General features: G+C 36.5%; 1 protein-coding gene across 1 annotated transcript; it reads right to left on the bottom strand.

Moving 5' to 3' along the window:
* Positions 1 to 863: 863 nt before the first annotated feature.
* LOC106065562 (periostin-like) lies at positions 864 to 12,240 on the bottom strand. The gene is made up of 7 exons (XM_013224396.2): positions 12,072 to 12,240; positions 11,370 to 11,465; positions 10,253 to 10,470; positions 8,845 to 9,031; positions 3,677 to 3,778; positions 2,781 to 2,900; positions 864 to 1,197 (listed from the first exon to the last, which is right to left on the bottom strand). The coding sequence occupies exons 1-7, from the start codon at positions 12,151 to 12,153 to the stop codon at positions 1,055 to 1,057; spliced, it is 948 nt and encodes a 315-aa protein (XP_013079850.2). The 5' UTR covers positions 12,154 to 12,240; the 3' UTR covers positions 864 to 1,054.
* Between the last annotated feature and the right edge of the window lie 1,053 nt (positions 12,241 to 13,293).

Genomic DNA, 13,293 nt, shown 5'->3' with positions numbered 1-13,293 from the left:
TCACTCTCTTTCTCTCTCTCTTTCTCACTCTCTCTCTCTCTCTCTTCTTCATCTTCTTCTTTTCTCTCTACTCAATGTTACTCTGACATCAATTTTTACTTTTTCCAATTGAGTTCTATTAAAAGTAACACACACACAAAATAATACTATTCCTAACAATAATAAAAGGGCCACAATGTATTTTGTTTCTAATTATAGAATCTCGAACCTAGGAGAGATAGCTAATGAAAATTAATTACATGATGATGATAATAATAATATAAATACTTTCATTGCCATCGCCGTACCACTAGATGGCAAGAGACGGTGACCAAGAAAGCTATCATCATCACTCCTTTGAGTTCCTCATGGAACATAGGGCCTCTACAAAAACACGCCACTCTCCACGGTTTCTTGCTAGTTTTTTTATGGTTTCCCAGCTCTTCCCGGTCTTCTCTGCTTCTTCAAGTACACTGCGTCGCCATGTTCTTTTTGGTCTTCCTCTGCGTCTTGTTCCCTGGGGGTTCCACTCTAAGGCCTGCCTAGCTCTGTTGCTGGTATCTTTTCTAAGGGTGTGACCAATCCATCTCCACTTCCTCTCTAAGATCTGCACTTCTATATTTTTCTGTCCACTCATCTCCCACAGTTTGGTGTTTTCTACTTTGTCATACCAGCTATAGACAGCGAAAATACATGGGCCTCGGCTCTGGGAGAAAAGCGTGTCATACGAAAAATGGCCGGCTCCAGTATCGTTAACCGTGGGCTCTAAACGGATGACCTTTACATCATCTGCCTCTTAGATATCAAGATCTGAAAGGAGAACTTTACTTAAAAAAAACAACAATAAAAACAAATGAGTATAAATGAAAAAAGAGAGCTGACACTTTTACAAATGTACTATACAGTTTATTCAAGTTCTCTGTCTGGCGCCTAGGTGTATTTGTATATGGTTGCTATGATACAATAATTTCAAACAAAATATTTACGTTATGTAGATTTCGAAAAAACGTTTAATGGCGTAAAGTCTAAATATAACTACGTCTTCCTAGGTCATGGTCTATCTAAGGTCATTTGCTTAGCCGAGTACTATCCCTTGGTCATTGATGTTGACCACAACTCTGGTAGGGATGAGGACGCTGTCTAGAACGTGGATCACTCCATCTGTGGCGATGATGTCCCGCTCTACAAGTTTGGCTTGGTTGATGCCTAAACTGCCATCTAGACACACAAAAACATATTAAAGGATCAATAAGATTTCATTACAGAAGAACATCGTTTATGCGGGCGTCAGTTATCCGGTACGTCAAATATCTGGACTGTTTATCTTTTTGGTTTTGTTTTACTGCATGGTATCTAAATGGTTTTGCTGATGTATAGCGAAATATTAGCGATTTATTTCTCAGTTTAACAACATCGAGAAAGAAAAATTGAAATAACAACATGAATAAGAATTGGGAAACAATAAAACATGTCGACCTTTTGGCTAATTGGGCTGTATAGTCTTGGTCAGCAGCCACTCTCTGACTGGACTGTGTAACCATGGTCAGCAGCCACTCTCTGGCTGGACTCTATAGCCGTTGTCAGCAGCCATTCTCTGACTGGACTACTTGGTCAGCAGCCAGACTGGACTCTATAACCATGGTCAGCAGTCAATCTCTGACTGGTTACTATAGCCTTGGCCAGTAGCCACTCTCTGACTGGACTCTATAACCTTGGTCAGCAGCCACTCTCTGACTGGACTCTATAACCTTGGTCAGCAGCCACTCTCTGACTGGACTCTATAACCTTGGTCAGCAGTCACTCTCTGACTGGACTCTATAACCTTGGTCAGCAGTCACTCTCTGACTGGACTCTATAGCCTAGGTCATCAGCCACTCTTTGACTAGACTCTATAGCCTAGGTCATCAGCCACTCTTTGACTGGGCTCTTTAGCCTAGGTCATCGGCCACTCTTTGACTGGACTCTATAGCCTTGGTCAGCAGCCACTCTCTGACAGGTCTCTATAGCCTTGGTCAGCAATCAGTCTACGATATGGAAACTCAGAACTAAGAGCTACGACTATCAGTTGTTCACAACCGTCCCTGACTAGTCTGTAACTGTGATTGACGTATAGTGTTAATATTAATATTGGCCTGCGCTAGTCAATCATCATTCTTCTCTTGTCTTTGATCGTCTGCCTCCAAGTCAACCTTTAAATGGAAGGCTACTATGTGTAACTCTTTGATCCTTTGTATATTTTACTTGAATTTTATGTTGGCGTACTTCGCGTTACCCCCAAAGGAATGTTCCTTATATTGTGGATGAAATGGACCCTTTATAATATTCCGCATTTTGGTTATCCAGACGATCGATTATCCGGACAGACCCCGTTCCCATTAAATCTGGATAATCAATATACGTAGGTATGTTATTGTCGCGTGGTTCTTTTATACAATTTGTCTTCTAGAAGCTTTCAGTTTCTACAAGGAAGAGTTGATTAGGAGAGATAATTTGCTTCCGGTACCAGAAATCTAGAGAACTTTCAATTTCTAAGTTTGGTAAGTCCAGATTATACTGGGGGTCCAACAATCAATCTTTTCAGTTGATGTTACACACGTAATAATAACTACAGTAATGTCTATCGAATATTGCGTCGGGATCTTAAATGGACCTTATTAATAGTGTCATTTTATAATTTCTGACTAAAACATTTCAATTGGTGAAGAGGAATCCGCATATTCTCCAGTGGGACATTGGGTCATCAGATTTAACTTTTGACAAAACTATGACGTATGTTTAATAGTGTCGTTAGGAACACCTACCTGTGCCTTCAAGGACCATCAAGGCGTCATGGTGCAGGTCCACAGATGGTAAAGTCATACTATGACGCATGCCTAAGGTGAAGATTGTTGTTGCTCTGACCAAGTGGAACTTCAAAGTTTCTGTAATTTAAAAATAAAACAAGGTTACAAAGACAGTTTGTGTGGAAACACAAACTCAAAATCGGCCCCCGAAGTGGTCCACCCAGGCAGTTTTCAATATTTTCAGAAAGAATATCAGAATGAAATTCAATCAAAGGCAAATGACAGAAATGAATGGAGAAAGAAGGTTGACAGACGTTGTATGGTGCCCCATATGTTTAGCAGAACAGGAACTAGGTTAAAGTGAAGGTGAAGCTCGATTTGAACCTGGCCTAACTGATGTGATATAATCATTATCTAATTGATCTAATTGTTTTGTAAAGGGTCAATCTCGTATTCAAAGTCTCCAGAAACAAGGTTACAGAAACAGTTTGTGTGGAAACAAACTCAAAACCTTGCTCACGAAGTGGTCCACCTAGAGTCTTCTCCAGGATTCGAACACGGGACTTCCGGTTCCAAGTGCTTTACCCCTCAGCCACAACATCTCCATATTTTCATTTAGCGTTCACTTATATTTTTTTTAAATAATTATTAACCTTATTCATACGTTCAAAATTAATAACATGTTACAATAATAAAGAGAAAAAAAAATTCTTCTTCTTACAAAGTTAGATAAACTGGCAACACGACAAACAAATTCTTGACCTAGATAACTCCAGGTATTGAGCTAGCTACAGTTGTGTACTAATGACTTTACAAGTCTTTCCATTGTACAATAAAATTAATATACCCGTTGTCATTTGTCATACAAACTATATAGATACGCCTTTGTAGTTTTATACATAATTTCAAAGTACCTTTCATGTCTGCTGGGTGACTTTCCAGATATTGCATGGCTCTGGGCTCTAGTTTCTGGAAGGCAGCATTGTTAGGTATAAACAACGTCTGGTTGTGATCAGCTTAGAAAAATTAAAATATTAAGCAGAATGTGAATTTAATAATGTGAAAAATTAAAACAACACCTAGCACACATGAAAAGTAGGTCAGATAATCAATTATAATTAATAAAACTATTTTGATATTTTCCTTTTATAGCAGGACACAATGCAAAGTATACTTTTTTTTTTAAAACGGTTATCAAAGGGAAAGAATCTCTAATTATTGTCCCTTGTCTGGAAATTACAAAGTTTAGTTCCCTTTCTGCTATATAAAACAAAATTAATTAATTAGTATGAATTAAATAATTGGTTAACTTTTGGATTGATTCGTACTGTGTCATCGACTATAAATAATAATTTTGCTCAATTTGAGCTTAATCCGAGAATGGGAAGTGGAGAAAAAAACGTGTTGAAAAGTCACAAGGGGCTTAAATCCATATGAAATAAACAGCTCTCATCAAGTAACATTTATATCATATTATTTTGATATCACACAAATGAGCTAAAATGCCAATAACAATTAAATAGTCAGTTATTTTTTTAGTGATTAATGTCTTGTTCGATTTAATGAATAAGTGTGCAATGCTTTAACTTAATCCGGGAATAAAAATTCATAAAAAATGCATGTTTAAACTTTTTACCAGATGAACAGACAGAGTGAGCTGATATAAGCTTTGCAAAAATTTGAGAGATGTGAAAATCAGGATTCTATTGGGGCTCTCGGAAAATGCATTCATTTTCATCAAGGCCTGAATATGAAAAAAAAAACAAAGGAATAAAAGATTGTAAAGTTCCCCTTTCAGACGTTGCTCTCTATGGGACATAGGAAGTAAAGATCATCTGTTTCTGTGGCCCACGGTTAACGAGGATGTCAAATGGCCAGCACAATAACCAACCGCCTTTACTTTTCCCCAAATTTGTCAAGTATAGGGAAGGTCCATGTAATACAAGTGTGATAGTGTGTTTGGGGGGGGGGGGTGTTTCCGGTGAAAACTGAACACAGAGGAGCTTATATATTTCGATATTGAATTGAGAAATGGAAACAGTTCAGAGTTTGTAGGTGGGAAAAGTTTTTTTGTTTGTTTGTTTGTGTGGGTTAGAGGGCAAAGAGGCTAGGCGTGGGAAAGTGATTCACGGGCCAAACGTGAGCCTGTGTGTGTTTGTGTCGGGGTGATGGTGTTATTATAAAGTTATATGTTTATGTCAGAGTACATTAAGATGCCCAGGGTGAAAGGTGAAAAAGGAGGTTGGAGAGAGAGAGAGACAAAAAAAGAGGGAGAGAGAAAGAAGGACAGAGAGAGAAGAAAATAGAGAGAAAGAGAAGTTGAGAGAAATAAAACAATAAAGTGGACCGTTACATTTAATTGTAACAGATACATTGTAACAGATACACTAATTCGCGACTTATAAGTATGTTGCCTGTTCAATAGAAGTTTTAAAAACGAGGAGATATGCAGGCCATAATATTATTTGTTGTGTATAGATATTTCAAAAAAAATATTGTGTTTATCAGTCAACAAATATGCACCCTACATATGGTGTACGTATGTACAAACTGAGTATCAATGTAGCAAAAAGGGGGCATAACTATACATTGTAACATTAATGAAACAAAATCCAACAAAAGATTTTAAAAATGAATACAAATATATGTTTAATTTCTTCAATATCAAATTATCTTTTCTATTTTTAATGTCTCTTATACTCCAGCCATGAATTCACCAAGGAAAAGTCCATAAAATGAATAATCATCTGCACAAGCAAATTTAGGAGTTTGGCTATTGCCCTATACTTTGATATTAGGGAGTCCATTTTATTAACCCAGCCCATGAATTCATACCATAGTTGCACACATAAGGGCATGTTGATCTGAACATAAGATTGTGTGCTTTCACTCCATCTCCAAACAGTGTCTATGTCTTCAAATCCAACAAAGCTAGATTCCAGGGTGACAGCATCATTGTCTATCCATCGAACTACACAAACATCCCCCTTAATGTCCATGGAACCGCGGCCATTTTTATAGCTCTTTTTCATATCTCAAATGGCAACCCATGAGTATGTTAGCTTTCACAACGCCAAACGACTGTATTCTATTATTGCCAAGTTCCACATTGAGGCATATCTGTAAAAACAATCGTCGAAACATATTTTGTATTTTGTGAGTTGAGAAATGGTTTTAGCGAGTCTCGAAACAAAACTATTGACTCTCCATGTCCTAGGTGTATATTCTCCTAAGATATGTTGGTTCAACAACCTTTGAGGCGCTCAAAGTTTATGTCCCTTCCTGATTTGCCACAAATAACAAAGTGATTAGCTCCGACAGAATTTGGTTAACTCTTTCTTAGTTGTTTTTCTGGTACTCTGCAGTTGAAGGGTGCCATCTGCTCATCAACAGCACTAAATTGTTCCCCAAGAAGCTGAAGACATCGGCCTCGAACAGCTTCACTTAGTGGCTGAACTTTCCAAAAGTTATTGCTACCAGGTGGTGTTTGGTTGGCATAAATGTGTATATGTTGCCTCCAAAAAAGGTACCCATTGACTGACATAGCATAAGCCACTGCATCAACCCTAGTAGCTTTTTTGCCAGTTTCTTCTTATTCAGGGAACGCTTCAATAGGCCAAAGCAATAGTTAGGATATTTGTATTTCAGATGTTGTTGTTCCAAGTACTTTCTCAGTCTTTGAAAAACAAAATTTACTGAGTAAAAGTCTGTTATTTTTCTGGCTGAAATATTCTAGGAAATATGAAGGTAAGACCTTCACCTTAAAGAAGAATATCTTTACATTCACAGCCGTGTTGTTAGAAAGTTTCTCTAGGAGATCTCCACTTGATTGACAGCTTTTATTTGGATTTTGATGTTAGTGTCGCTACTAAAGTTCTCTTTTAAAACATTGCGATCTATTAGGCAGATGGTGTAAAGGTCATTTGTTTCTGTGACCCACGGATAACGACAGTGTCATGTGGCCAGTTCAACAATCAACGGCTTTTACTTTTCCCCAACTAATGTCAGGTACCCATTTAAAGCTGGGTGGACTCAGAGGCGCCCAACGAAGCTAAAATAAAAATCGCTGCTTTCTTTATAAGCAATTGAATAATGAAATGTGTCATTGAGAGAGTCTTCTGAATCAGACAGCCCAAAGTCTGAGACATACGATGTTGTAGCATATCCTCCACTGTAGATGTCTGTGAAAGTTCACTGGAAAAAAAAAAGAATAGATCTAAACTTTTTATCTTAGGAAATATCTAACAATCCCCCAGGTCTTTATTTTTATGCATAAAATGATCATTTATCACAAAAGTTCTAAGCGTTGGAACTTACAGGATATTAGTTTAAAAACGTATAATTATTAGACCTAGAACTAGAGATCTAGATTAGGCCTAGACTTAAGTCTACCACCTTAATATAGACGTAACTATAATCTCAAGACAAAGTCAAAAAGAACAACACAGTGACAGTGAGTAATTATATCTAGATCGTACATCAATGTAGTTCTTTTTCTTTTTAAGGCAATGTATATTGAAGTGTAGACCAAAGTTACTGTATACTGATTTTGGAGTTAATTTTTTCGGAATAGAACACATTGACATTATTAGAAATTCACATTTTAGTCTATAGATCTAGATGTAAAAATTCATATAGATCTAACCTATACTGATACCCACATTAAAAGGATATTGCAGAGTTTCTTTTATATGCTGTAATAGCTGCATGCAATAACTTCTAGATTTTGATCCAGATTAGATTATATGTAATAACAGGGTTTTAAAGGCCACCTGAAAATTAACCACCAATTATCAAACTTGGCTATATTTTTACACGTTGGTGATTCTTTATACATCTGTACACATCATATACATATTATATAGGAAAATATAAGTTAAAAAAAGAAGGCTTGTTTTTGAGTCAGAAGATAAATCAGGAATGCAGTATTTCCCGTGGCTACGCAGTCCCCACTGTGACCTACATATGTTGCCACACCAAGGGCAAGCTAGTCATCAAATAGACTGTAAAATAAATAACACATTTTTTTTTTTCTTTTGAGACGTATGGAAAGCATATTCATTGTCCGCCGGTGGTCCAGAAAGATTTTTTTGTTGCTGTCTGCGTCTGCTCTAAGCAGCGGATTTTTGTGTGGTCTCAAATGCGTTTCCCGCAACCCTTGTGCTTATAGAAAAACATTTTTACTCTTTAAAATTTTAAATCTTATCTTCTTATCTTCTATAATAAAGACGTTACTTCAAAAAAAAGAAGATGATTACGTCCAATGCGTCATGCATTTTAACCAATGACCTAAATTCTGCCAAGTCACGGGTTATCCTGGCTGGTTCAGACAACCCAATCCAGGCTTAAGTAGCAGTAGGGAAGAACAAATGAATTCTACTTATTCAATTTATATTATTTAACATACCTTATCCTTAGAAGAATAGTTTAAAAAAGAACATATAACAAAAGAAACTTACCAAATCGTAATTTTTCTAGATGCTGGATCCATTTTGAAATTAAAAAGTATTCGCTTCCTGTGTGAAATACGGTGTTCACTGAGGCATGACTATGCAAAGAGGACGTGATAGATTTATCTGTGCGGTGTTTTAGAAATTTGTCCACAGCTTTTCCTCTGAAAAAAGAATGGTTTTAAAGACGCGTGTACTTTGTGTACACACCGTGTAGGAAGGGGATAACCAAGAGCGTGTGTAAGTGAATAATTTCACAAGTAAGGGAATGAATTTAACTAGTTCAATCGCTCAGGGAAAAACAAAGTTTTTGTTTCTTAGTAATTAGTGCCCAGAGAAATGTCTAAAAGATTATCAAAGACATAATTTAGATCTCCATTAAGTCAAGCATACATTAGAGATAGAAAAGCAGAACAGTAGCGTGTATTTTTTTTTACATGTTTCGGATGCCCCTTTAGAGCTGAAGATAATTAGCTAGTCCAAGCCTCCCTCAAGACGACGGGGGATAGGTACGGGCGGGTTTTGAACCCGAGATCATTGAGAGGTCCGAACGACAGTCCAGAGCGCATACCGCACGGCCCGGCAGCCAGGTTAACAACTTAAGAAAATAAAAGTATTGGTTTGTTGCTTACTGGTAAAGAATGGAAGAAGTCCTGCTCCGACCACCAGGTTAGTGAACACGCTCAAGTCTGGTCTGTTTATCCCAATTTGGAGAGTGTTTGCTGTGGGGATGACCAGCACACTGTCCAGTCCGTGGAGAACACCGTGATTACAAAGCACATTTCTGATAGTTATGTTCACCCCGTTGGCTGTTACTGTCTGCAAGTTACATAGAATTTTAAGAGAAATTAAGATAATATTTTTTTATCTTATGAATTACAGACATTTCTGAAGAAAAAAATATAATCACTTTTTATGAGTGGTAATCTAGTCTTGCTTATTAATAATCTTTGCTATAAAAGACATTACTATGTGCTTTAAAAAAATTTCATACGAATATCAGTTACATTTTTTTTTTATTTTTACGAAGCATATATCGAATCACTCTGTCTGTATGTCTGCCTCTATGGTAAAAAGTATGTACATGTTATTTCTCCCACAAAATATCTCAGATTAATCCGAAATTTTGCACAATGTTTCTTTTACCTGATAACATAAGAATCAATAAAAAAATAAATAATAATAATTAATTAAATATTAGTTATTAATAATTTTGTTTGGTATCTAAAAGAAGAGAAAGAAATCGTACTTGACAGACGTTTTGAAATTAAATTGGTCCTCTTGAGTACTCTTCAGCCCTGAGTTGTTTTTTCTATTATACATTTGAAAAACAAAACGACCACGTAAACATTCATTAAGATACCCTCTCCTCCCTCCTCTTTCACAACTGGTCCAGACAAGTGATCAGGTTATAGACTGAGAAAGCTAAACGCTATACGATAACAATTGGTAAAAAATATTGTTAATCATACAGATTTATTATGTCTAGGTTAATAATCACAGAGGTGGTGAGCAAAACATGCGCCAAGAGATACTTTATTGGCGCCCTCCCCACCCCCATTTACCAGGCTTATAAAAAAACAAAGTATTAAATAATAGTATCATACAAGTCACCTTAGAATGTATTACCCAACTAAAATATCTACCTACCCTGAGGGTAACGCCCGGGGCTTCATGCCCCCTTGCACCACCCCCTTCACTGCGACTCTGTTAATACTGTATATAATTAAATGACCAATTCGACCTAATTGATACAATTAAGCCTTTTTTAAAGTATTTTTTTTCTTGTTTATATATATATTTTTTTTGATTGACAGTCTTTAGACGATGAATTATGGTAAAAGAGAAAAAGAAGGGAAAGTGATACGGGGAAATGTTGAAATTTGATTCAACATTTTTTTTATATTAATTGCATTTTAGTGCATTTTGAGCTACGTGCAAAATAGGTTAAATGTTTGATTTTTCGTTTGTAAAACAAGTACGCATAGATTATAATTTGGTGTTCTACTAATATATACATTGCTATGACGCCATACTCACGTGTACGATGTTGTATGTGTTAATTCTAATCTGGTGATGATTGGACGATGTCAGGGTGACGTCCTGGCTCCCTCGCAGGTGGAAGGCTTGGTTGAGTACCACGTGATACGCCATCAGGTCGGCCATCTTGGCCTGGTCGTTGTTCAACGCCTGCAGTGCTGCTGGGGTTAACTTTGCGAAGGCGTGGTCAGTGGGAGCAAATACAGTGAAATGTGGAGCTTAGAATAAATAGAAGAGGGAAGAATTTATACAAGCTTTTAATTGATTTATCTCAGTCATTCCTCTTATCATACACTTAATGTGGAGGATAAGAAACCCTTGATAGAACTTTGGTTGTAAGATTTAAGGAATTCTATGGTTATTTATTACTATTTATTATTTTATTGGTTGATTAGGTAAAGTGGGGTGACGGCCCTGGAGATTTTGTTATTGTTGTCAGGGACCGGAGTTTTTGAGATTTAATAGCAGGAGTATGATATAAGGCAGTTTTATAGTTTGATGTATATTTAGGGATTCAACTTTGGTTGGCGTTATCTACAGTTATAGTTATTCCTAGTGCTTTATTAAATATATCCTGTTTCAAATATATCCCTAGTGTTTCTTTGAAGTGTTGAAATGCATACGTTATATATCCATGTCAAAGTCATAGGCTAGGAGTTCACAACACCAGGCATCATTCTTACACAGCAGATATCAACTCCTCTCTGTTTATCTGTCTGTCTGTCTGTCTGGTACACATTTTTAACACGTTTTTTTTTTCTCCCTCTTTTCATTCTCGTCAAAAACAATATATAAATCAATAGAAACGAAAAAAAAAACCACCTAACAATTACTTACTTAATTAGTGTTAATTAATAAACGCTGTTTCATAGAGATAATGGTAGGTGAATCTTGTAGTATTGAGAGATATGAATACTTATATACGCTTTACTTGTTATAGTATTTTATTTATAGTTTGTTTTCGTTTTGAAACGTTATGAAGTTATGAAAGGTTATGAAGTTAAAAAGGTTATGAAGTTATGAAAGGTTCTAAAGTTATGAAAGGTATGAAGTTGTATCAGGAAGGGGTTAAAAACATGAAGAAGAAACTTTATAAAAAACTGAAACATCAACTCACAGGACGCAATGAACGGAACAATATTGGTTCTCTCCAAGAAACTTATAAATGTAGAAAATTGTCCCGCAGTTCTCAAAGCCAGCATAATATCAGGATCTGTAATATAAGAAGTTGCATTCCTAAAGATGAAACTGAACTTGATATATTATGGCCCTGCTGGGTCTTAAAGTATTAGAGGTTGATTTAACGTGTCCAAAGATTTGTTGTATTTTTTTAACTTTCGATATTTGACATAATATGTCGAAATTAAAAAGGGCGAGAAAAAAAAAGAAATGGTGGAATGAGGAGAGATAGAGAGACAGAGAGAGAGAAAGAGAGACAGACAGAAAGAGAGAGAGACAGAGAAACAGAAAGAGAGAGACAGAGAAAGATACACAGAGAGAAAGTAGTAAGATAGAGTGAGAGATACACAGAGATAGAGAGAGAGAAAGAAAAAAGTAAGATTGAGAGATACAAAGAGTGATGCAGAGAGAGAGAGAGAGAGACAGACAGAGAGAGAGAAAGAGAAATGTAAGATTGAGCGAGAGATACACAGAGAGAGAGAGAGAGAAAGTAGTAAGATGGAGATAGATACAGAGAGAAATACAGAGAGAGATACAGAGAGAGAAAGAGAGAAAGTGGTAAGATGGAGAGAGAGATACAGAGAAAGAGAGATATGACAGATATGAATATACATAACTATTATCAATCCTGTTTACTTACGTGTTTGGCTAGTAACTAGACCTAAGAGAAAACTCAACACAAAACTCGACGGCATCATTTCCATCCTAAAACAGACGCCCATGAAACTTAAACAGAAAACTCAATTATATCACACTCAATATAATCTGATCATTTGATACGTATCGTTTTAAAAGAAATAAAAAAAAAATAAACTCACCAAATTAATTGCTATCAGAAAGTAAAACTGAAAAAAAAAATAATTCAAACAGCATCAGTGATGCCCATGCTATGACCCGTGGGTCATATCTGGTCCGTAACGCGGTGATATCTGACCTCTCCGGAAACTTCTGACTATAATTCAAAATGAAGCCGCAGCAGATTGTTTTCACAAGATTTTGTGATTGTATTTTACAAGTATGCGACACAAATGACATATTGAAATTGTTTTACGGTGCCAGGCTGAAACAATGTGACCACCACTCACCTAAATTATTAATTTAAAAAAAAATGTTTTGTAGTGTAAGGTACGAAATTAGCTCTAAATCATGTGATAAGGGAGATAAGAGCGATAGGAGACCAGTACAAGTGAGTGAGGTGAGTTTTAAACAAATAATTCCGCTGATTTTTTAAAAACTCTACACTATTAAACTGCCGCACAAATAGCTGAGAGAAAGAGAACAGCGCTGGCAGTAGAAAAGCGCCAGAGAAGAATAAACAGGCTAATGTCACTAGCTCCAGCCGGGATAACCTGCCCAGTGTGCAGCCGAATATCCCGGGCTCATATTGGTCTCACTAGTCACTTGAGGAGGCACATAACTCCAGTGCAAAGCCCTCAGCCCCCTGGATGACAAAAGTGGTCATCATCGATGCACGATGGACAAACTATACACTATTATTCGGAGCAATTCTGTTAGAAGAAATTAGTTTGAGTTGTTTTGTAATTGCTGACAATTCCGTGTGCGTTGACCTGCGAAATTCTTTCTCTATAATATTTTAGGGATAAAAAAATCTTTGAAAATTACTGCACAATATTCCAGTGAATACAAATCTGTGGGTAGCGATCCATTAAGAGTCGAAAGACGCTTTGCCAACATGGCAGAAAGTTTTCAAATTAATAGACAAACATTTTTTTTACACTTATTGTTGTCTGAGGGTAGACTTCTTATCTTATATAATACAGACGTTACTTCAAAAAAGAAGATAATTACGTCCTACGCGTCATACATTTAGTCATGCATATTAAACAATGGCTTAAATTCTG

The sequence above is a fragment of the Biomphalaria glabrata genome, chromosome 8 (assembly GCF_947242115.1).
Source record: "Biomphalaria glabrata chromosome 8, xgBioGlab47.1, whole genome shotgun sequence".
NCBI lineage: Eukaryota > Metazoa > Mollusca > Gastropoda > Planorbidae > Biomphalaria > Biomphalaria glabrata.
This window is presented reverse-complemented; position numbering and strand designations above follow the sequence as displayed.